Source organism: Barbus barbus (assembly GCF_936440315.1).
Source record: "Barbus barbus genome assembly, chromosome: 14".
In the NCBI taxonomy this organism is placed as follows: domain Eukaryota; kingdom Metazoa; phylum Chordata; class Actinopteri; order Cypriniformes; family Cyprinidae; genus Barbus; species Barbus barbus.
In genome coordinates this window covers 5,823,691-5,848,933 of record NC_136742.1, presented here as the reverse complement: position 1 = coordinate 5,848,933, position 25,243 = coordinate 5,823,691, and the positions used below count along the sequence as shown (strand labels likewise).

Here is a 25,243-nt window from a genome sequence, read left to right as displayed (position 1 = left end):
TACGTTTCATTTCTTCGGGAGAGTTATTGTTCGCGTCTGTTATGGAATAAATTACGCTCAAAAACAGCGTCTTGATGGTAAAAAAAACAACACTGTGTTGTAGCATACAGTTTTACAAACAGAATGAGACCGTCCACAGAAAAAAAAAGTCTCAGAAAAGCGGAATATAGATTATTTGAATTTGGCGCTCCCTCCAGCCAGCCGTGACGCAGGCTATGACGCTGTCATCTGAGCGGGGCGTAATTTAGCAATCTGCTTTTTTACATAAAATTTTTTTTAATTTTTTTTCTTCTACATTTTTTATATGTGTGTGTGTGTATTGTGTGGGGAATGTGGCCGTATCTGCATGATTATAATATGTATGGACGGACATCAGCGTGTTTATTACCAACTCTATGACGGCTATCATTGTGATTCATTGACAGAGGTGTCAAGTAACGAAGTACAAATACTTCGTTACCTTACTTAAGTAGAAATTTTGGGTATCTATACTTTACTGGAGTAATTATTTTTCAGCCAACTTTTTACTTCTACTCCTTACATTTTCACGCAATTATCTGTACTTTCTACTCCTTACATTTTAAAAATAGCCTCGTTACTCCTATTTCATTTCGGCTCGTTTTCATTCCGGCTTGTCATCATCATGGGCGTTGCTAGGTCATTTTTAGGGGGGCTTTAGCAAATTTCTGCTCAGCCCCCCTAAAAATCTTGCGATTCTTTCCCTTTAAATTTCAAACGGCAGCAGACTTCGGCTCCTCCCCATCTTTCTGCGCGTTCTTCAATCCACAGACTGCGGTGGCGCAGAGGAGAGGACAAGGTGTGTGTTTATCGATAGATTGTTATAATATTTACATCTGTGCAGTTCTTTGTCTTAAATGCAGTTTACAAAAAGTCATGGGAGAGCAATCGGTTTCCAATCTTCTGTAAAGTTTTCGCTGCATTCACCACTCATCACACCACAGCTGTTTCCTTCAGCGAAAGCCCTTAACACATTATACGCATACTTTATAAAACGATCACGTTATTGCTATTTTCATTTGAAAATTTAGCTTTCAATATAGAACTTAATATTACAGTGCATGTGGCATTAACTACCATACAGTTATGCATAGAAGTGATTAAAGACAGTGACAGACAGCACTCAGTCAGTGCACTCATTTTAATTGCATATCAGAGTGATTGACAGAGATTGAAACATTGTGTGTCCTTCTCACAGACTGCTTCAGTTTTGCGTTTTTTTTTTTATTTTATTTTTTTTTACTTTTAAAAGTTAATCACAGCACCCACATAGTTTAATCCATTGTCCAGCCTTATAGCTGTGTTGTTTATATTGCTAATATGGATAGTCAGTGTAAGTTTAAAGTTATATGATGTTTTATGTTTACAATTTTCTGTTTGTACTTGAGCATAGAAAAAGATTTGTACTAGTAATGCAAACAGTAACATTTTTGGTTTGTACAGTAAACAGGTGTGTGTGTGTGTGAGATCAGGTAGACTTGTATTTGGCTTGTACTCGGATGTTATACCCATCTATGCAATACAGTGGAATACTGCAATAAGTTTAGTATACCATCCTACCCTATTAATACATTTTTTTGTAAATATTTATTTATTTTTTATTATTATACCATCATTGGGGGCTGAGCCCCCCTAAAATGAAAATCCTAGCATCGCCCTTGCTCATCGCTCAAAAAAAATAAATAAATAAATAAAAACCTATCCAGATAAATCGCGCCATCCGGATAGAGTGAATTGTGGTTGGATGAGAATATAAACCTATACCATTCCGACACCCTATTGGTTTGTACGCGATCCATTGCACCTGCACATAACACAAATCACGTCACACTCAAAAAAGATTATTTCTTAAAAGTTATTATTTCTCCACTACTGGCTCATTTATCAAACGGGTGCTTTCTCTTCGTCCGTTGCCCTCACAGATTCCTGCAGCTAAGCTTGGATGTACATTTACATTCCAATAAAGGTTATTGATGACATGCCTCTGAAGTTTGACTTTTTGCACCATTACAATACTTACAGGCATCTAGTCATCATATCTTCCGCTCCATGAAACACGTTAATGCTCAGTAGTACACATATATGATTTTTTAATGTATTTGCATTGTACTAAAATGCGTTCATTTTCAGTGGGCACATATCCGGCTGAAACAGGTAGCCTAGTGCATCCCACATTTTTCAACATTAACATTTTAATATAACATTATAGTCATTATGGCCTTTAGAAAAATGTTTTTTTGAGGAGGTGGGGTAGTGCACAATAGGCCCCTGTGCCACGGCCTAAGCTTTTGTCCTTAATGGCATTTGTTTTTCCTTCCATTACTTTTACTTTTATACTTTAAGTAGTTTTGAAACTAGTACTTTTACACTTTTACTTGAGTAAAAAACTTGAGTTGATACTTCAACTTCTACAGAAGTCTTTTTAAACCCTAGTATCTATACTTCTACTTGAGTAATGAATGTGAATACTTTTGACACCACTGTTCATTGATCAGCTATTATTGATTATATGGCCCATCTGTATGATTATCATCTGAATGGAAGCACATCAGCGTGTGATTACTAACTCCATGACCATGTCTGGCAATATCACTTCATGTCTGGCAATCAGAATACTTCAGTAAACATACTATATACAAAGCATTTTTTTCCTTTTTTATTACTCTATTTTTGTATTTTGTTTGTGCTCAAATAAATCTGTCTATTATTTTATAGTTGAAAAACTATGCAGGAACATGTATAATGACTAAAATAGCTTGTATAATTCTGCAATCCATTTGGTGGTTATTTTTCCTCAAACGGGGGGGGGGGGGGGGGGGGGGGTATAAATAGTTTCAGAAAAAATATTGCAGGAATCTCATTTTTCGTGGTATCTTCTTGAAATTTGAAATATAAACTCATGAGACACGTGGCTTTCGATCCATTACTTTTCTGGATTGCTCCAGGACTTATTTCATGTATTTGTACATGAAATAAAAAACCATTCAGTGTGGAAAAATATTTTTCAAGGCACGTCAGTCTCTATACATTTTTATCTTTTTGAGCATTATCAACTCTGGATGATAGATAATAAAGCCCAGAGTGTCTTCTTTCCAAAGATACCTAATTTGTTTGTGTAAGCACACTTTGTCAGGAACTGTTACCATTTTAATTTAGGTAGGTTATTTTCACCTGTGAGGCCCCAAATGGGGGCGAAATAAGTCCTGGAGCAATCCAGAAAAATGAGATTCCTGCAATATTTTTTCTGAAACTATTTATAGTCCTCCCACCCCCCCGTTTGAGGAAAAATAACCACCAAATGTATTGCAGAATTATACAAACTATTTTAGTCATTATACATATCCCTGCATAGTTTTTCAATTATAAAATAATAGACAGAATTTTAGACATCATATAAGTGATTTATTTGAGCACTAAAAAATACAAAAATTATTATTTGAGTAATAAAAGAGGAAACAAAATAGAAAAAAATTGCTTTGTATATAGTATGTATACTGAAGTATATACTCTGATTGCCAGACATGAAGTCATATTGGCAGACATGGTCATATAGTCAGTAATCACACGCTGATGTTCTGTGTGCTGCTTTCTTGTTTTACTGCTGCTGGCCTCTGTGAGCTACCAAACAAATTTCGTTGTATAACTACAATGACAATAAAGTCTCTTTACTTTACTGATATGCGTCCATACAGATGATAATCATACAGATGGGCCATATAATCAATAATAGCTGATAGCCGTCATAGAATCGGTAACAAACACGCTGATGTGCGTCCATCCAGATGATAATCATGCAGATACGGCCACATTCCCCACACAATACACACACACACACACACACACACACACATATATATAAAAAAAATATTGAAGAAAAAAAAAAAAAAAGTTTTTTTATGGAAAAAGCAGATCGCTAAGTTACGCCCCGCTCAGATGACAGCTGCGTCACAGCGTGCGTCACGCTTTCAGGAGAGAGCGCCAAATTCAAATAAACTATATTCCGCTTATCTGAGACTTTTTTTCCGTGGACGGTCTCATTCTGTTTGTAAAACTGTATGCTACAACACCGTGTTGTTTTTTACCACCAAAGACGCTGTTTTTGAGCGTAATTTATTCCATAACAGACGCGAGCAATAACTCTCCCGAAGAAATGAAATGTAAACAAAGGAATAGTCATCCTTATTACAACGTTATTGTTTCCCTGAACTAAAAGTGCTCGCTGGGATGTTGTTCTGTGAACCCTTACCTGTCTAACTAAACTGGGATTTCAGCAGTGGACGCGTTTGTGGCTCGTTATTACAATGATAATGGTACGTACTGCTTTTTTATTCTGCATGTTTTGATGTGTACTGCTTACACAAATGTAGCAAATACATTCCTTATAAGCTTTCCATCGAAAAACAGCGATCTGTCGTCGATGCTTGAGGCTTAGACCTTCAGAATGATATATAGTTTGTCAAGATTAACTTTGTCCCATTTCATTTATTCTATTAGAAAACAATGACACATGCAAACAACGAGCGTTCAGTGCGCCGTCGCTCTGGCAAAGGTTAACAGGTTAAAATATTTACATTTGAGTTTCAATAAATGACCATCTCTACAGTATAAATTCCGGGTATCTCTTGTTCTTTGAAGCCACAATAATGGAGAAGACTGCTGATTTGGCAATGATTCAGAAGACGAACATTGACGCCCTCCACAAAGAGGATAAGTCACAGAGGGTCATTACTGAAAGGTGTGGCTGTTTACAGAGTGCTGTATCAAAGCATATTAAATGCAAAGTAGACTGGAAGGAAGAATTTGGGTAGGAAAAGGTGCACAAGCAACAGGGATGACTGCAAGCTTGAGAATAATGTCAAGCAAAGCTGATTCAAACACTTGGGAGAGCTTCACAAAGAGTGAACTGAAGCTGGAGTCAGTGCATCAAGAGTCACCACGCTCAGAACACTTCAGGAAAAGGGCTTTCCAAGCCACTTCTGAACCAGAGACAACGTCAGAAGCGTCTTAACTGGACTGTGGAAAAAAGAACTGGACTGTTGCTCCACTGAGCCAAAGTCCTCTTTTCAGATTAAAGTAAATTTTGGATTTAATTTGGAAATCAAGGTCCCAGAGTCTGGAGGAAGAGTGGAGAGGCACAGAATCCATGTTGCTTGAAGTCCAGTGTGAAGTTTCCACAGTCAATGATGATTTGGGCTGCCATATCATCTGCTGGTGTTGGTCCACTGTGTTTTCTGAAGTCCACAGTCAACGCAGCCATCTACCTGGAAATTTTAGAGCACTTCATGCTTCCTTCTGTTGACAAGCTTTATGGAGATGCTGATTTCATTTTCCAGCAGGACTTGGCACCTGCCCACACTGCCAAAGGTACCAAAAGCTGGTTCAATGACCATGGTGTTACCGTGTTTGATTGGCCAGCAAACTCGCCTGACCTGAACCCCATAGAGAATCTATGGGATATTGTCAAGAAGATGAGAGACACCAGACCCAACAATGCAGATGACCTGAAGGCTGCTATCAAAGCAACCTGGGCTTCCATACCACCTCAGCAGTGCCACAAACTGATCACCTCCATGCCACGCCGAATTGAGGCAGTAATTAAAGCAAACGAGCCCCTACCAAGTATTGAGTACATATATAGTAAATGAACATACTTTCCAGAAGGCCAACAATTCAATAAAAATGTTTTTTTTATTGGTCTTATGAAGTATTCTAATGTGTTAATATGTGAATTGGTGGGTTTTTGTTAAATGTGAGCCTAAATCACCACAATTAAAAGAACCAAAGACTAAAACTACTTCAGTATGTGTGCATTGAATTTATTTAATACACGAGTTTCACAATTTGAGTTGAATTACTGAAATAAATCAACTTTTCCACGACATTCTAATTGATTGAGATGCACCTGTATATACACAGTTGTGCTCAAAATTATTCATACCCTTGGTAAATATGATCAAAGGCAGCTGTGAAAATAAATCTGCATTGTTTATCCATTTGATCTTTCACTCAAAAATGTAAAATATATATATTTTTAACTAAATTGAAGTAAAAAAAAAAAAGTGGAAGTGAAATCACATTAGGAAATAAATATTTTTCTCTAGTACACAATTGCCACAATTATTGGTACCCATAGAAATTCTTATGATTAAAATTTCTCTGAAGTATGTTCCCATTGATATTTGCATTTTTTTCATCTCACCAGGGTGATTAGGAACATGAAATCATCCAGCCTTGGCTTCCTGTTTCACAGGATTATAAATATGAGGAACTCAAAGGCCAAATTCCCTTAATCATTTATCACAAGGAGTAAAACCAAAGAATATATTTCTGTTATGCAGCAAAAGATTGTTGAACTTCACAAAATTTAGAAAGTGGCTGAAGAAAAGTATCCCATGTGTACAATTAAATAGAAAAGTACCCCATGTGTACAATTAAATATACTGCTGTTTCTTTAATATGGTGGGCCTATTTTTCTGCCGGAGGTCCTGGACATCTTGTACATGGCATACTTGGCATAATGGATTCAATTAAATACCAACATGACTGTCCATGCTAGAAATCTTATAATGGGCCGTGGTTGGGTCTTCCAACAGGACAATGATCTACAAACAAACATCAAAACCAAAACAAAAATGGGTCACTGAGAACAAAACCAAGCTTCTGCTATGGCCATTCAAGTCCTCTGACCAGAACCCTATAGAAAATGAGAGAGGTGAACTGAAGAGAAGAAGCAACAACATGGAGCTGTGAATCTGAAGGGTCTGGAGTGATACTGGATGAAGGAATAGTCTCTGATCTCTTGTCAAATCTTCTCCAAACTTATCAGGCATTATAGGTGAAGATTCAGAGCTGTTATCTTGGCAAAAGGAGGTTGCAAAAAGTATTGAATAAAAGGGTATGATTAACGGTGACCAATGTGTATTAGAGAAAAACATTTATTTCATAATGACATTTCTCTCCCATTTTAATTTCTTATTCTCCAATGAAAGGTTCGATTTTTGTAAATCTTTTAAATAAAAGATCAAAAGGATTAATGATACAGATTTATTTTCACAGCCACCTTTGATCATATTTACCAAAGTGTAATGGAGGTCGTCTTGTCCCAAAATATAACAAAGGTTAAACACAAAAAAAAAAAAAAAAAAAACTATCTGAAGCGGGAATCGAACCCCGGTCACATGCGTGCGTGATGACGCATAGTCCTAACCACAAGACCACATATCATTAATGACTAGGGTTGCACTCAGTCTTTACTCGACTCAGACTGAAAGCCTCAAAGAGGGAGAAAATAGAAAAAAAAACAATCAGTTATTGTTGTTCGGGTGCCAGACAAGCAGTGGTGGAAATGGGGGGGGGGGCGCGGGGGGGACGGAGTCCGGGGAGTGAATTTCGAGGGGGGGGGCGGCGTTTCATTTCCAACTGGTTAGATTTATTTGAAAATTAAAATGATTTCTATATTATATCCATTCAAAAGACTACAAAAGCGATCCCAGTTCTGCATAAACCGTAGTGCAGTGCAGACTAAACAAAATGTAGCGGGATATTTGTGTCTATGGTTTGCTGGCCAATGCAGTCTTTGATTGGCCATCAAGAGCAGACTGCAGCCAATGGAAATGCTTCTCTATTGCTGCACATGCTGCTCCTCACAGCACAGATCGTGAAAGCAGACTGCAGTTTGTCATTCATTGTAACAAACAAAGTGTAGAAATAATAGATTCAGTTTGCAGTGCAGAGAGCTTCATTCACTAAAATAGAAGTTTGTGAGATCGCGATGAACTTAATGATTATAAAGAGTTTGCAAATGTGAAATTTAATTAATACAACAGATTTATACATTATTGATTTTATTCAAAAGTTAATATAAAGTGACTTACATTTAAGGAACACTTGTCTGATCTGTTGAGAACTATTTTGTTGATGAAATAAAGTCACAGCTGAGCCACTGCGCATCTCCAAGCAAACAGCGCTGTTTCGATTATGAATGAATCTTTGTTTTTGAACAAATCTAGTGAGTCGATGATTCTATGATCCATTCATAAAGAGAGTCACTTGCTTCATTCCTTAATGAATCAGCCGTTTGAACGAATCGATTAGATGAATGATTCAGTGACAGACAGTGACTTGCTGCCACCTACTGGGAGTTTCATTTTTAAAGTATAAATTTTAATTGTTTAATGTTTCTGTATTCAATCTCATAACATTGTTTTTATTAAATGCATTAATGCCACCTCTGAGTCTTGTTAAAAAGTCTGTAAATATTCCACATTTGTGCTCTTCGGTTCCGTGCAAAGATTAATTGTTGATGCTGATTTCAGGTCTTCCTGATTGTATCTTATTATTTTAAATGAATTTATTGTTTAATAATTTATTTATTTATTTTTTACAAAAAGTTAATAAATCTAATTTCGGCACAACATATGACACATTTAATAAAGATAAAAATGGCATTACAAAGGTTAAAAAAATACTTTGAGTCAAACATCATCTTATAATAGTAAGTTTAATTTCTGTCATTGATCAGAAGGTGTTCCTAATTTCTTTATTTATTTTTTTTAAGTAGAAGCACTAGTGCTCCTGAAAAGAAACGTAAGTGTAGAGTCCTTAAGAATGTAATGTTACCTTTTAAAACTAATTGAAAATGTTTTTGCAAAGTGTAAACTACTAAATATTGGATTGGATTGGATTCAATTTATTGTCATTGCACATGTAGGTACAAGGCAACGAAATGCAATAAAGAAGAAGAAATACAGCATAACATGAGGAAAGAGAGGAGAAAAAAATTGTCCTCACACTACGTTCTTGGACGAGAGTGCAGTGTGAGAACAGACAAAAACCTCAGCATAAAGCACAGTCAACACAGGAACATAACTTGCATAGTAATCCTAGTTCAGACGAAACAGCCATCCGGCCAGCAGCCATTACAGCGCCAACACACGGACCCGTTATCACTGACAGGATGAAGCGACGAAGGCGTGGGATGGGGGTAGGGAGGTGTATGAGTGTGTGTATGTGTAAGTTCGTGTGAGTTCGTATGCCTTGAAATCCGTTTCACCAGCACTCCAAACCAGTCGACTCAGTTCGCAGGTTGTGATGCGACATAGCAATTGCCATGGAAACGACCTTGGACAGAGCACAAGCGCCCGACAATAACAAGGTGTTGATGGGGGGAGGGAATGGAAGAAAGAGCGTCTCCCTGCAGTATTCACCGGAGAGTTGATACCAGAGCGGCCTTGCCAAGCCGTTCTGTTGTGGGAAGCCGGAAAGAGATAAGATTGTTTTGTCTTAGGGCGAACAGCTGTCTTCCAGTTTCACAGCTATTCTCATTGTCCATTCTGATCTGCTTGTCCATCAATTTTCCTTTCCAAAGCCAAGAGCTTAGCAGTGATCAAATCCATATTGCGGTTAATCGCCTCTGTCTCCGAGGCGACCGCTCTGCCTACAGCTTCCATCATGACGGGCAGCCGTGAGAGGTTTTGGATAGCCAGTCCCGTCTCCTTAATTTTCTGATAATTTAGGGCAACGCCTAATCCAAATAGCAGAAACCCAGTTATCATTGTTCCGAATAAGAAGATGTCTTCAATGTCCTCCACGGAGAGAGCCGCCAGACACACGACCCGCCATCTCTCCCATGCGTCCATCGTGTAGCCAGCAGCAAACGTCCCAGCGGGACATTCCGGTTCTCCAGATCCCGCTTTCCTAGTCGAGAAGACGGTGTCAATTGCGTTAAGAGACCAGTTGATCAGATCCATAATTTCGGTTTTGTAAATAGTGCAGCGAGAGTCTCTTAAGAAGGACAGGACAATACAAGAGAGCAAGCAGGGAAGTTCAGGAGGGAGGGAGGGAAGAAAAATGCGACCGCCTTCGAACAGAGCCAAACGAGAATCTAATCTACAAATCATGCAATACTGTACCGCTAAATAAGACGTGTTTTGAGGGCTTAGCTAATCAGGCCAATGAGAGACAATCATTCTAATATTTTATGAAATCATTAGTTCATTTCACTAATCAATGTTTTTTTGTTTGTTTTTTATTAAGCACAAGTGGTCATTAATAATAATTATATTATAAGATGCACAAATTCAAACACAACACATCTTTAATTTGAGCAGAATTGCAGGTGCCTGTCTTAATGTACAAGAAGGTTTAGAGAAAATATGACATAAGTTCTTAATAAATGTTTTCATAGATTATAAATGCTTTTATGATAAAATACATCCGAAAGGTAATCTAAAATTACCATTGTTACCCCCCCCCCCCCCCCCCCCCCCCCCCAAGTTAGAGTCCCCCCAGTAAATATCGGCCATTTCCACCACTGCAGACAAGTATATTATACCTGTCACATTTTTATATTAATTTCATCCCGGATAGCAACGGACAAACAAACCATCCGCTACATATAAACAAGAGGAAGACAAAACAAATACAAACTACAGGAAGAGTACGTATCTTTCTTTGTTTTAATGAGGTAACGTTTTTATATTCTAGACAAGTTTTTTTTTTTTTTTTTATCTCCAAGCACTACAATTCCACTTAAAAAAGAAAAAGGAAAATAGTCGAGCAAAACCAACTAAAACAAAACAACACTTTTCACATATGCATAAATGAGTGCAATGTGTATGTGTGACTGTAATGAGTGGGAACACTGACCAAAGCTGGCAGCACGGGTGGCTAAGAGCTACTCGGGAATATCAGCGGCGGCAGCCGGTCTTGGCTCCTTTAATCGTAGTATGGTTCGAAACTCCAGTTCAATCCCAGAATTTACAAAGAGCCATTCACTGGACAAGAGAAATGCCCTTTAGCAACAGGCTAAACAGATAGTAGGGATGCAACGATTATAGATTTTGCTGGTACAATTATTGTCTGATGAATAACCACGGTTTTACGATTATGACGATTATTATGCATTTATTAATTTCCCAACATTAATAATGTATAAAATCACATGAACACTCTTTAGATGTTAAAGTGTTATTTATTACTGGCTTTTGAAACAGAAATAACACAGTAACGAACAATACAGCACAAAATAATAATAAACAAACAACAAACAAAAGTCCATCTCTCCCATTAGAATTAAAAAAGGTGTTGAAAATAAGAAATGGAAATAGATCACAAAAGTATTTAATGTTTTCCGTTTGTACATTCTTTACATTTCTTTTGGACCTGGGGTAGAGAATTTGGAAACATGGTGAAAAAAAAAATCTTGTTGGTTTTTACTTATAAATAATACTACAACAGGGATAGTAAATACATTTAATGAAGTATTATTAATATACAACTAATATTAACTTTATTTATACCACTGGCAAAACTGTTACTAATGATGGAAATGACGTTAAATATTATTGTAATCCACTGTCATCCATACGTATTCATTTTAATAATCTTTATAATAATTCATATGATTTTACATGTAGCCTGAGAAAATCATGTCTATTGTTTTGGTTTGTGAGATCGGAGATTCATTCAGGAGGACACAAACGTCTTGAGAACGCTGCCTGTGACTTTTATTAATTAAATAAATGAAATAGCCTACTGGAGAGACACAGACACAGGTAGGCTAATTCACACAGGCAACTGTCACTTCTCTCTCCTTCTCTCTCGAATAATTAATTCAAGTAGCTAAATATTATAATTAATTCAAATAAATGTGATCTTACCGCACTATTTAATCTCTTTCTGATCTGAAGCGGGCAGAATGCTGAGCTAACGAGCCGTAGCTTCGCATCAGGTGGTTCTTGCCTTCATGTCGTGCATTAAAATCATTCAATGTACAGCTAGCCGTGCATTATCCCTTATGTATTCGCTCTTTAGCATTAGTTTTTTTACGGCAATATTTAAATGACACCCTGGTCATTCTTGGTGTACCCAAAATGGTCCCACACTATCGACAGACATTTCTCTGGTGGAAATAAAGCTTTGCTGTTTAGTCCCTCTGTCATTAATCTAATGCGTGTAGTAGCCTCCGTGTCTCTGATAAGCGCGTCATTTGAAGCTGGTGCACCACTAGTGTGACTTTGTTTTCATTTTGCACAGGCTGCAACAGTTGAGTTTCGTGCAACAGAAACACTCGGTTTTGCGGAACCTTTACGATTAATTAACCGTGACGTTTTAAAGCGCGGTTAATCACGGAACCGGTTAATCGCTGCATCCCTAACAGGTAGCACCACCTCCTCTCCACGATCCGCACACTCCGAAAACGACAGATTCACCCACAAGGACTGCCTCCAAAAAGGTACGTAACTGGTCAGACCAACCTCCCTCCGGTCTCTAAACCTCACACTATATACACATTGACTCCTCCTCTTAATTAGTGCTGCTTCCAATCCAGATACAATTTCATTTGGAAGGCGGTGATAGAAAAAATTAAAATAAACAAAGGGGCAGTACAGAAAATATCTGTAATGCCATATTCTCCCTCCCAGGATGAAACAACCCATGGTTGTTAGGAGAAAGGAATCAAAAACCTAAGAATTCCTCCTCATCTGAGGTTTCTTGGAAGATGTCTTGAATTACTTTCTTTGCTTGGTCCTCCAACTGCTCAGCTGTGGGGAAAACACATTTTAAGATTGCACACATGTGCAGTGCGCACATCTTCTCCAGTTGCCTCCAACGCAACGTGGTAATTCAAAGGTCCCGGTGACTTCAGAACCCGGTAAGGCGCTTTCCATTTTGGTGCCAATTTGGCACTAAACTTGTTTTGTGCACTAGATTGAGGAAAGTTTCGAAGCCATACCCTGTCTTTGATATTGAAAGTGCTCTCTCATCTTTTTTTGTTATAGTTCCGGAGTTGTCGATGTTGGGCTTTTCTGCAACTCTCTTTAACTTGAGATTGCAGTTGTTGTATGTGAGAGATTACGTCATAGGAGGTGGTGTCAGGAGTGAGATTTGGACCGTGCAGAATTTTATCCATTGGCCCTCTCAGTTTCCTTCCAAGCTGCAATTCTGCTGGAGTAACTCCAGTGGTTTCCTGAATGGCAGAGTTAATGGCGAATCTCATCTCTGGTAAAAACTGGTCCCATTTTTTTGGTTGTCATCCACATATGACAACCACAAAATCATACTTTTGAGAGTTCTATTCACACGTTCCGTCATATTTGTCTGAGGGTGATATGCTGTGGTTAACTTTGGTGTCACTCTCCATTTTTCACATACTTCTCTGAACACAGATGAGATGAACTGGGTGCCTCTATCAGAAAGAATGAAGTCTGGAACCCCCCAACGAGTTAAGATTTATTTTCTGAAAATTGTTGCACTACTTTGAGCGGTGGCATTGACGCATGGGGAAACACTCAACCCATCGTGAGTAATAATCAACAAAAACCAGCAAGTACATATTTTGCTGTGTACTCCGGGGTAGTGGACTCATAATATCAACTCCCAGCATTTCGTTTGGGTTAGTGGTGGTAACTGATTGGAGTTTCCCCGCAGGTTTCTGGTTATCGTGCCGAAGGGTTTGGCATTTCACACATTCCCTGACATGATGTTTCACATCAGTCCACATCCCTGGCCAAAAGGCTACTTCCTGGAGCCGCTTATAGGTCTTATAAATTCCTCTATGGCCACTCAAGGGATGTGCATGATAGTGCTGAAGGAGAGACTGCCGGAGAGTGCTGGGAACATACACTCTATAGTGTATTTGATCATTCTTCAGGTGAGTTTTGTGATACAATTTGTCCTCTACCACTTCGTATTGGTCCAGCGGAGGGCTTTGTTCTTCTGCTACTGCTTGTAATAACTTTATTTCACAGTCTTTATGTTGTTCCTCCCACAAGACAATATCTGTCACCGGAAGCTCGGGATGTTGGTCCATTTGTTGCTTGGCATAAATTGCTGTGATGGGAGAGTTTGCTGTGACTGATGACCTGGACAAAGCATCAGGAGCGACGTTTAATTTTCCTTTACGGTATTCAATGACGAAGTTGAATTTTTGCAGTCTCAGGACCCATCGGATGAGGCGACTGTTGGTTTTAGTGGATCCCATGACCCATTGCAGAGCAGAATGGTCTGTGACAACCGTGAAAAGTTTGTATTCAAGGTAATGTTGCCACTTTTCCAAGGCCCATATAACTGCCAGACACTCTTTTTCGGTTGCCGTGTAGTTGTTCTCTGCTCCAGTTAATGTTCGACTGCCATATGCAATAACCATTTAAATCCATTTAAACCTCTGTCCCTTTTTTTCAGGGAATTGAGGGGCTCAGCAATTTTAGAAAAATTTGGCACAAACCGGTGGTACCAACCGGCTAATCCCAAGAATCTCTGAACTTCCTTCAAGGTGTTGGGAGCAGGAAAGGCACGAATGGCCTCAACTTTATTTGGATCAGCTGTGATGCCCTTATTACTCACCACATGTCCCAAAAAGGTGATTTCTGGAAGAAATAAATTGCACTTTTTCAATTTAATAGTCAACCCGGCAGTATCCAGCCTGTGGATAACAGTTTTCAGGTCACTGAAGTGCTGGGGCACTGAGGGAGAATAAATAATAAATGTTGTCAATATAGACAAAGCATATTTTCTTTCTTAGCTCCCCCAGAGCTTCTGGAAGGTGGCAGGTGCGTTTTTAACCCAAAAGGCATAACATTGACGTGATATAGACCTGTAGACACAATAAAAGCAGTCTTGGCTTTACTATCAGGGTTCATTATCACTTGCCAATAACCACTGTTGAGGTCTATGGTAGAGAAAATGGATGCCCCAGAGAGTGATTCTAGGACCTCCGTGATGTTTGGGAGAGGGTAAGCGTCATTTTCTGTAGTTGCATTGACTTTACGGTAGTCTACACAGAACCTTAACTTTCCATTTTTCTTTGGAACCAGAACTACCGGTGAGGCCCTAGTAGAATGTGATGGCTCCACAATTCCTTCTTTCAACATTACCTCCAATTGTTCCTCCATTGCTGCTTGTTTGACAGGTGATAACCGATATGGCCGTTGCTTGATAGGAACCTGGCAGGTGGTGTAGATGCGATGTTGCAGGACATCTGTTCGCCCAGTTCGGTGAGTACATACTCGTGAGTTGCGTTCTAGGATCTGAAGTAGTTGTTGCTTTCCATCCATAGGTAGATGTGCTTTACTTACGGCATCTCTAATTAATGTTGCATCGTCCACGCTGTCAATTTGTAACATGGTCAAGGAGGGCTGGGGAGGAGGAACAGCACTTAAAGTCAAGTTTGGTTTGCTTTTGCTGGTTCTTTTCCCTTCCTTCATTGTTGACAAAGTCACCAGCGGTTCACTGGCATTTCCAGGTTGAAATGGATGTTCTACAATAGGTTCAGACTTGAAAGAATATGTTTGTTCACTTACATTAATTTGCAGGCCACTGAAAAAGATGAAGTCCAAACCCAGGATGATGGCATAAGCAAGAGCTTGAGAAGGGAGGACAACAGCTGGTACTGTAATGGCTTTATCGTGCAGATTAATATTAATGTTGATCCATCCTAAAGGACTCTCAGCTTTGCCATTTGCCAGGTAGATAGGACCACATGACCACGGTTGGAGCTGAACAGGGGTTATAATTTGCTTCATAAGACTTTCGTGAATTAACGTGTAGCTTGCTCCAGTATCCACAATCGCTTTCCCCGACCAGGATTCAATGCGAATTGGAACTACTAATTGTTGTGGTATGGTCATGAATGCATTTGATTGTGAAGGGGTTAAAATCTGAGTTTCAGCTTGTGCCTGAGGTGTTTCAGAGGCTGCCACATTATTATTGGATGGTCGTCCTCCTGACTTTGCAGAGTGATGACAATACTTTCCTTGTGTGAAATGTTGTTGACCAGCAGACTGCTGGGAAGGTGGATGCACATACATTGGGCAGATGCCTGGAGGATGTGGTCCATTACATCTTCAATATTGAACAGACGGTTTCTCAGCAGATCGGTTGGATAAGTGTTTTTGTGAATTGGCTTGTTGTTTAAAGCCCACACGACCTTCATACTGAAGCTGTTCTTCATGGTCTTTTTCCAGTTGGTGTCCGAGTCTAACCAGATCTTCGACAGTGTTAACACGACTGTGCAGCTGGCTTGCAAGGTAAGGCTTGATATTTTTTTGGATCATTTTCACAATCTCGTTTTCTATTAACGTGGCTTTCCATCTTTTACACAGTGCTCGATAAGTGAATGCAAAGTCTCTTACTGATTCCTTCTCCCCTTGAACTCTAGTGCGGACACGTTCAGCCAGCTCGTTCTCATAGTCCTCAGACAAAAAAGCAGAGAGGAAGGCAGCCTCAAACTCCTTCCAAGTGATTATATTGGAGCGACTTCCCACCAGTCATGTGCAATGCCATGCAACACTGTGCGGAAGGTAGCCAGGAGATCTGCATCTGTCAAAGGATGTAGAGCCAGAAAATCTTGACACTTAGTCAAGTACAACAGGGGGTCAGCATCATCAGTAGGACGCCCAAGAGTGGGAAATGTCAATTTAATGTGGTCACTTTTGGCCAGAGGCATTGGTAGAAGAGGTGAAACAGTCTCTATTGGATGTGCACCAGAAATCTTAGTTGTTTTTTCTGTCTGTGCTTCAGCCTTTTCCTCAATGAACACTTGGACATCATTTTGCAGCTCGGCTACACAAGTACGACATTTGTGAATTTGTGTTTCACATTGCTGAAGATTCGTGATTACATGATCAAGGCTACCCTGAAGTGTGCGTTGAATAGCTTTGATATCCTGTTGTAACTCCACCCGTAGCTGTTCCACCTTATCCCGGACTACAGAGGTGAAGGATTGTTCCATTTTTTGAATTTCCTTTGAGATCATTAGTTGCACAGCCTTAATCAATTGGTCGGCCTCGACTGCCTCTTGTTGTTTAGCTGCAGTCATTAGGGTGACAACCTGTTGATTGTTGGTCTCCACCTTTGCTGCAAGATTGATGATCTGTTTCTCATGGTGGGAAGATGAGGCCTTCAGTACCTGGGTAAGCTCCTTTACAGTTTTCTCCTGTCTTTTCATGAATTCCGTCAGATTGTCCCAGTTACCTTGCACATGGGCATTATATTGTTGAATTCCCCTCCCAGGGGTTGGAAGAATACCAGGAAGATCATGCTGAGCCATTGAAGATGTAACATCCAAAGACGTACAAATTTGCAGGCTGTCATGTTGTGGGGCCCAAGTGAGAGATTGCACAAGGGTGCTGCCTCCAAGAACAGGGGAGAGCATCCGCACCTGGGTTCCAGGAAAGGCGAAACTGTGTGGAGTGGAAATTTTATACACAGTTGGGTCAGGTGGAGGAAGTCCTGAAAGGCTCTGAGTTTGTACAGGAGGTGGCGAAATTGGAGTGGAAATACTAGGGGCATCAATATCCACATAGGTGGAAGGTAGGGAAGAGGAAGTGGCCATGTCTTGTAAGGTGTAGGAGTATTTGAAATGTTGGGAATAAAATAAAAAAAATGAAAAATTCAAGGCCTGTGTATGTATTTGGGGCAAAAGGGGCAAAAAAAAAACAAAAACAAAAAAACAGCTCTTCTCAACAATCAATTACAGCATTTCCCAAACATCAAAAAAGAAAAAAAAAAAAAAAAGTTCCCACACTCTTCCTTAATAAGAACTAAGTCAATATGATTTCAATTGACAAATGTCATTCAAGAACACCACAGCATTTAAATTTTCACTCCAAAATCACAGATAATCACATACATTCCCTCAAGAGCATAAAAGTTAATGGATTCAAATATTCACATTCCACACATCTTCCAAAATTTACAGTCACAAAATTTTGAATGGTCATATCCAGTTTATGTTTAGTTCAAGCCCCTGTTTGGGCGCCATTTCTGTAACGGAGGTCGTCTTGTCCCAAAATATAACAAAGGTTAAACACAAAAAAAAAAAACTATCTGAAGCGGGAATCGAACCCCGGTTACACACACACGCGTGATGACGCAGAGTCCTAACCGCAAGACCACGTATCGTTGACGACTAGGGTTACACTCAGTCTTTACTCGACTCAGACCGAAAGCCTCAAAGAGGGAGAAAACTGAAAAAAAAACAATCAGTTATTATTGTTCGGGCGCCAGACAAGTATATTATACCTGCCACATTTTTATATTAATTTCATCCCGGATAGCAACGGACAAACAAACCATCCGCTACATACAAACAAGAGGAAGACAAAACAAATAAAAACTACAGGAAGAGTACGTAACTTTCTTTGTTTTAATGAGGTAACGTTTTATATTCTAGACAAGTTTTTTTTTAAATCTCCAAGCCCTACAATTCCACTTAAAAAAGAAAAAGGAAAATAGTTGAGCAAAACCAACTAAAACAAAACAACACTTTTCAAATCTATAAAAAATGAGTGCAATGTGTGGGACTGGAATGAGTGGGAACACTGACCAAGCTGGCAGCACGGGTGGCTAAGAGTGACTCGGGAATATCAGCGGCGGCAGCCGGTCTTGGCTCCTTTAATGGTTCGAAACTCCAGTTCAATCCCAGAATTTACAAAGAGGCATTCACTGGCCAAGAGAAATGCCCTTTAGCAACAGGCTAAACAAGTAGCACCACCTCCTCTCCACGATCCGCACACTCCGAAAACGACAGATTCACCCGCAAGGACTGCCTCCAAAAAGGTACGTAACTGGTCAGACCAACCTCCCTCCGGTCTCTAAACCTCACACTATATACACATTGACTCCTCCTCTTAATTAGTGCTGCTTCCAATCCAGATACAATTTCATTTGGAAGGCGGTGATAGAAAAAATTAAAATAAACAAAGGGGCAGTACAGAAAATATCTGTAATGCCACAAAGGGTATGAATAATTTTGAGCACAACTGTATATAATATAATATATATATATATATACACATACATACATACATACACACACACACATATATAAGCAGAGGACTGGAGGCCTGGGGCTGTAACTCTGGTTCCCTTTCGAAAGCTACAATCGATGCTGCGCTGCTCAGTGCATTGGGAACGCCTTTAGTCGTGACCAGCTGTGAATATTGTGTGTAACACGTCGATAGAATTGACCCGGAGGTAATATAGCCTCGGTCGATGACGTCATCGGCGCGCACCCGCAACATGAGGCTATAAATAGATGAGCCACAGGTGCATCATCAGGTCTTTTGTCTTCAGACCATTCTGTGCATGCGTGCGTCGAAGAAACATTCTGGCAGGTTTGCAAATCTTTTTCTCTCACGTTACAACAAAGAGTTTAAAAAGTAAAAGAAGAGAAATGAGCCAACAAATCAGTAAGCGTTGTGTTCCTCCATGCTCCCGTCCCATGTCTGAGCTGGATACACACGATTACTGTTTTGTTTGTTTGGGGGAAGAGCACGCGGTTCTGGCTATAGAGAAAGGCGGGTGCGAGCATTGTGACCAGTTCACAGTTAAGATGCTTCGCTCCCGTCTGAACTATTTCCAGTCCGCACCCGCATTACCATCGTGGGGCTCTCGTATGGATCTGCATGATGAGCAAGAGATGGTCCGTCCCTTTCGCTTGCTGCGTCATCAGATCCTAACATCCCTTCTCTAGATCTCGAAGCGCGCTCCGGTGCTTCTTCGGTTCAGGAGGGGGATGATATATCTCTTGGTTCTTCAGATCACGAGCAGCCAGCCTCTGAGCATTCCTCTCGCGAAAAGAAATCTGTCGTATAACATCATCACTAGTAAAGTAAAGCTTTCCAAGCTGCAGGTCAGGCTGGTGCTGCGCTGCATACTATGGCAGTGTTACAGGCATACCAGGCTGACCTGTTGAAGGATTTGAGCATGGGCAGTACCATCGACGAGGAAGCGTTCTCTGAGCTTCGTCGAGCCACAGATCTGTCTCTCCGTGCGACCAAGCAAACGGCCCGTGCCATCGGCCGTTCAATGAGTGCTTTAGTCAGCACGGAGAGGCACCTGTGGCTGAATCTGACAGGTATTAAAGAGAAAGATTGTTTGTTTCTGTTAGACTCCGGTCCTTCGAAAGCTAGGGAGGTTAAAAAGCAGAGCGTGGCGGAGCGTGCTCCCCCTCGTAGAGACTGGGGATAGCAACCTCCCAAGCCAGACCTCAGGACTATTATTAACAAGAAGCGGAAGTCCTGATGGTCTGGCGCCCTATCTGGTGGGGGTAGTCCCCCGCGGGATGGGGCGCGTTCAAGATCTCTTCGCCCCTTCCCGCTACCCTCACAAAACCACTCCATCCCCGCCACTTCTCGTGCTTCGGGGAGCAGCGGTTTCCAGCGAAATGTTAGATGTTCCGTTGTTTCCGGCTGTCATTCCGGACGCGGAACATCTAACATCCCCTCAAAAGGAAGTATTAAAATTAATACCACTCTCAGAGAGTCTGGCAGCGTGGAAACGTCTGCCAGGCATTTCTGCGTGGGTATTAAGCAAGATAGGATACAGAATCCAATTTATTCGTCGTCCTCCGCGTTTCAACGGCGTGGTTTTCGCTTCCGTGAAACCGGAGCTGATGCACGTAGCTGCAAACTCTTCTGAGCAAAGAGGCCATAGAACATGTTCCTCTTCCAGAGAGAGAGTCGGGCTATTACAGCAGATACTTCCTGGTTCCCAAAAAGGATGGGGGGGTGCGTCCAATCTTGGATCTTCGAGGCTTAAACCGTGCAGTCAAAGCGCTCGAGTTCAAGATGTTAACCGTCAAGACGGTCGTGACGCAAATTCAACATCACGATTGGTTCGTCAAGATCGATCTGAAGGACGCATATTTTCACATAGAAATATTGACACAACACAGGAAATTCCTGAGGTTCGCTTTCGGGGGCGAAGCGTACCAATTTCGGGTTCTTCCATTCGGCCTAGCCTTGTCACTCCGCACATACACAAAATGCATGGATGCAGCACTGGCTCCATTACGACTCCAGGGCATTCGCATTTTGAATTACATCGACGATTGGTTAATATTAGCACAATCGCGAGAGATGGCGCTCCAACACAGAGACATCGTGTTAGCTCATCTAGTTTCTCTAGGGTTGAGACTCAACACCAAGAAAAGTGTTCTTTCTCCTGCCCAGAGAACGACTTATCTCGGGATCGTTTGGGATTCGATCACGATGCGGGCACAACTATCTCCCGCTCGTATCGAGACCATTCGACAGACCATGAGCAAAGTCATGCTAGGCCAAGATCGCACTGTTCGTCAGTACCAAAAGATGTTAGGTTACATGGCTTCAGCATCCACGGTGATTCCTCTGGGGCTGTTGCACATGAGACCGTTTCAGTTGTGGCTGAAAGCCAGAGGATTTCATCCAAGAGCCAATCCTCAAAGGCAAATAAAAGTGACGCGCCGTGGGCTTCGTACACTATCTCTGTGGCTCAGACCCCGGTTCCTCGCCTTGGGTCCCACTCTAGGGGCGCCGTGTCGTTGCAGACTGCTAACGACGGACGCCTCCCTGATGGGCTGGGGAGCGGTCTTAGATGGCCGTCCAGCTCAAGGGGAATGGGCTCAGCTCGATTGGCACATCAATTGCCTCGAGCTGATGGCCGTATTTCTGGCTCTGAAATATTTTCTCCATCAATTGAGGGGCTGTCATGTCCTAGTGCGGGTGGACAACACAGCAGCAGTCTCTTATATAAATCACCAGGGAGGCCTGCGCTCACGCAATCTGAACAGAATAGCGAGGCAGATTTTCTCTGGGCCCAGGACAAGTTCCTGTCACTCAGGGCAGTTTACATTCCAGGGCATTTGAATGTGGGAGCAGATTTACTGTCCAGGCAGACACTACCGACGGGGGAATGGAAACTCCACCCGGAAGTAGTGAAACAGATTTGGACCAAATTTTACGAAGCGGAGGTGGACCTCTTCGCCTCACTACAGACAGCGCAATGTCCCCTATACTTAGTCACCCAGCTCCACTGGGTCTGGATGCGATGGCGCACACATGGCCCAAGATGCGCCTGTATGCGTTTCCTCCAGTTTCTCTGCTCCCGGGAGTTCTAGCCAGAGTTCGCCAACAAGGGTCTTGCCTCTTGCTGATAGTGCCACGTTGGCTGAACAAAGTGTGGTTCTCGGAGATAATATCTCTCCTCAACGGCTCGCCGTGGGCGATTCCGGAGAGGAGGGACCTTCTGTCTCAGGCGGAGGGCACGATATTCCATCCCAGGCCCGACCTGTGGAATCTTCACGTTTGGCCCCTGATGGGAACCAACTGAGGTACACTGGGCTTTCGCCTGCCGTTATTGAGACCATTCTGAGTGCTAGAGCTTCCTCCACTAGACAAAGTTATGCCAATAAATGGGGTGTTTTTGAAAGGTGGTGTGTTTTACACAATGTAGATCCAGTCAACTGCCAGGTTGCTTCAGTTCTGGACTTCATGCAGGAGAAATTATCAGCAGGCACATGCCCTGCTACTCTTAAGGTGTATGTGGCTGCTCTATCGGCTTGCCACGCCTTGGTAGACGGGGCGCCACTCGGGAGACATCCTCTGCTCTCTCGCTTCCTTCGGGGGCCAGGCGACTGAGGCCTCCAGTAAAAACCAAGATCCCTTCATGGGACTTAGCTACAGTTCTCGAGGGTCTGGTTGAAACCCCCTTTGAACCTATAGAATCAGCGTCTGATAAACTTCTGACTCTAAAAATGTTTTTTCTCATGGCAATAACTTCCTTGAAGAGAATTGGGGATATGCAGGCTCTGTCTATCTCTCCATCCTGCTTAGACTTTGCCCCAGGAATGGTGAAAGTTATTTTGCATCCACATCCTGATTACCTGCCTAAGGTTCCATTTTCGGCTGTACATCCGGTCATTCTAGAGGCCTTCTGCCCTCCACCGTTCACAACGCCGGAGCAGGAGAAATCTCATAGACTGTGTCCAGTCCGTGCTCTTCAGGCTTACATCCACCGCACTAGCCAGTGGCGTAAGTCAGAGCAACTGTTCGTGTGTTATGGTGGTAGTAACAGAGGAGCAGCTGCCACCAAGCAGACCATGTCTCATTGGGTCAGGGATGCTATTGCTCTTGCTTATGAGGCGCGCGGTCAAGCTTCGCCTATAGGTCTTAGGGCTCACTCCACCAGGGGGGTCGCCTCCTCTAGTGCTTTGGCAAGGGGTGCCCCCTTACAACAGGTTTGTGATGCGGCAGGTTGGTCCTCTCCGCACACAGTCATAAGATTTTATAGTTTGGATGTTCATGCCAAGCTCTCATGTCCTTGAGTCAACGTCACAAGCTAATGTCTGAGGCCTTCTTGCGTTCTTGTGGGCACACCTGCTCAACCGTGGGGTCCAGACATTTCCAAGCACGGCGGCGTGGGTATTCTCGTTCCCAATGCGCTGAGCAGCGCAGCATCGATTGTAGCTTTCGAAAGGGAACGTTCCGGTTACTTAACTGTAACCTTGTTCCCTGAGAAAGCGGAACGAGATGCTGCGCTGCTTTGCCGTGCTGAAGATGTCCCAGGACGGCTCTTCAGACAAAATATCCTGATGATGCACCTGTGGTTCATCTATTTATAGCCTCGTGTTGCGGGTGCGCGCCGATGACGTCATCGACCGAGGCTATATTACCTCCGGGTCAATTCTATCGACGTGTTACACACAATATTCACAGCTGGTCACGACTAAAGGCGTTCCCAATGCGCTGAGCAGCGCAGCATCTCGTTCCGCTTTCTCAGGGAACAAGGTTACAGTTAAGTAACCGGAACGTTCCTCTATAGTGTCTGAATGGAGCGATCTGTGCTCTGGGACACAAACACAGCTCCTCTATGCCTCCTCTCTCACTGCACTTTAATGAAACCATTTTGAAAAAATGAAAGCTTACTAGAGATGAAATCGAACCTTCTGAGCACTTGCACAAAACAATATCAAACACACAAACCTCGACCTGGAAAGCGAGCTGTGTTTTCTCTCTCTCTTTTCGTTCTACACTTTTCTTCAGTTCTTCCACATCACTAGAAACACTGATTCTACCCAACTGCACCCGCAGGTCTTCCATCTCTCTCTCCAGTACTGTGCGTCCTGGGGGAAACACATACAAATAGTGGTTAAACAGTATACAATTCACAAAACGCTTGAACCTCATGCAACATATGTTACCGCTGTCAAGGCCTGTGACTCCTCTCTCCTGCTGCCTCCTTGCACTACTTTGCTGAGACAGGAGTAAAGACAACTCCCTTTGCAAATCTAAACGCTCCTTCTCCATCTTCAGAAGCTGTGAACGCATGTCATCCATCTGCAGGCCAACAGCAGGGACCCACACATTTAAAAAATTAAAACTCTGTTCACCATTTACTCCTCCCTCATGTTGTTCCAAACCTATATAAATTTATTCAATCCAAGACAAATATTTTTTTTTAAGAATTGTGCTGTCCACTCTCTTCCATGCAATTATACAATCATACATTTAAAAATGCCACAGCCCTAATTTTAAGCACATAAAGGTTGCAAAAGCATGTTTTATAAATATATACTACCAAATCGAAGATGAAAACTTTCAAATAGGTTCAGAATAACAAAGGTGAGAATAACATGAGGGTGACAATGATGACAATTAAACTTTAATGAAAACATCTCTACATCAGTCTGTTGCAAAAAGTAAAAGTAAAATCAGTGGAAGAAGGGAAAATATCACCTTCTGAAGAAGGGTGTTTCGTCCGACTTCTGATTGATCCAGCTGCTCTCTGAGTCTCTCCAACTCCTGCTGCATCTGTAGAGAAAGTCATAAAGACACAATTCTGGCTTTATGACTATGGGCTTAAAGTCTGTTCTAATATAGAGCTTATTTCAGTAAGAGAAACACCCAATTAAGAATCTGTCTCACCACACTCAAAACAACTTGATTTTGGTCACATCTATCAACTAGTTCTGTTGAAATCTTGACCTTTCCTCTCCAGACCTTGCCTGAAATTTCTCTCCAAACCATTTTGGCAGCTAATCATTTCTTTAAAAAATTACAAAATTTGAAAGCTGAGAGTGGAGACCTTGTTTCATACCAGAAGTAACCTGCTCTGTCTTTTCTGCTGGCATGTTGTCAATTTCCTCTTTGCTCTGCAATATATTTTTCACTGCATGAAAACATAATTTGTAGTGTGAGAGCAGCATTGTTTGTTGGAGATAGCAACAGTAACTAAGGGTAGGCGGGTCTTTGCGAATGGTCAATTAAGACAGAACTATACAAAATTATTATTATTATTATTATTATTATGTAAATTTTGAGCTTGAAAATAATCAAAATGACTATTTGTTTGTTTGGTTACTTTTCTCTAAATATGCTTTTTATATAAAATACTACTAAACATTCTAGGGTACAGAAAAGGTCCTTAAAGGGGTCATTGATTACAATTTCAACTTTTTAAC

The 25,243-nt window shown here is 41.5% G+C and overlaps 1 protein-coding gene across 4 annotated transcripts in view; it reads right to left on the bottom strand.

The window, feature by feature from the left end:
- The window catches only part of LOC306880133 (centrosomal protein of 128 kDa-like), a 120,363-nt gene that overhangs the window by 85,818 nt on the left and 9,302 nt on the right, over window positions 1–25,243 (bottom strand). For all 4 annotated transcript variants that reach the window (XM_079433459.1, XM_079433458.1, XM_079433457.1 and 1 more), the window contains 3 exons: window positions 24,519–24,593; window positions 23,984–24,119; window positions 23,766–23,905 (listed from right to left, as the gene is read on the bottom strand). In XM_079433459.1, coding sequence (XP_079289585.1) covers window positions 23,766–23,905; window positions 23,984–24,119; window positions 24,519–24,593 — 351 coding nt within the window. The remainder of the gene's footprint in view (window positions 1–23,765; window positions 23,906–23,983; window positions 24,120–24,518; window positions 24,594–25,243) is intronic.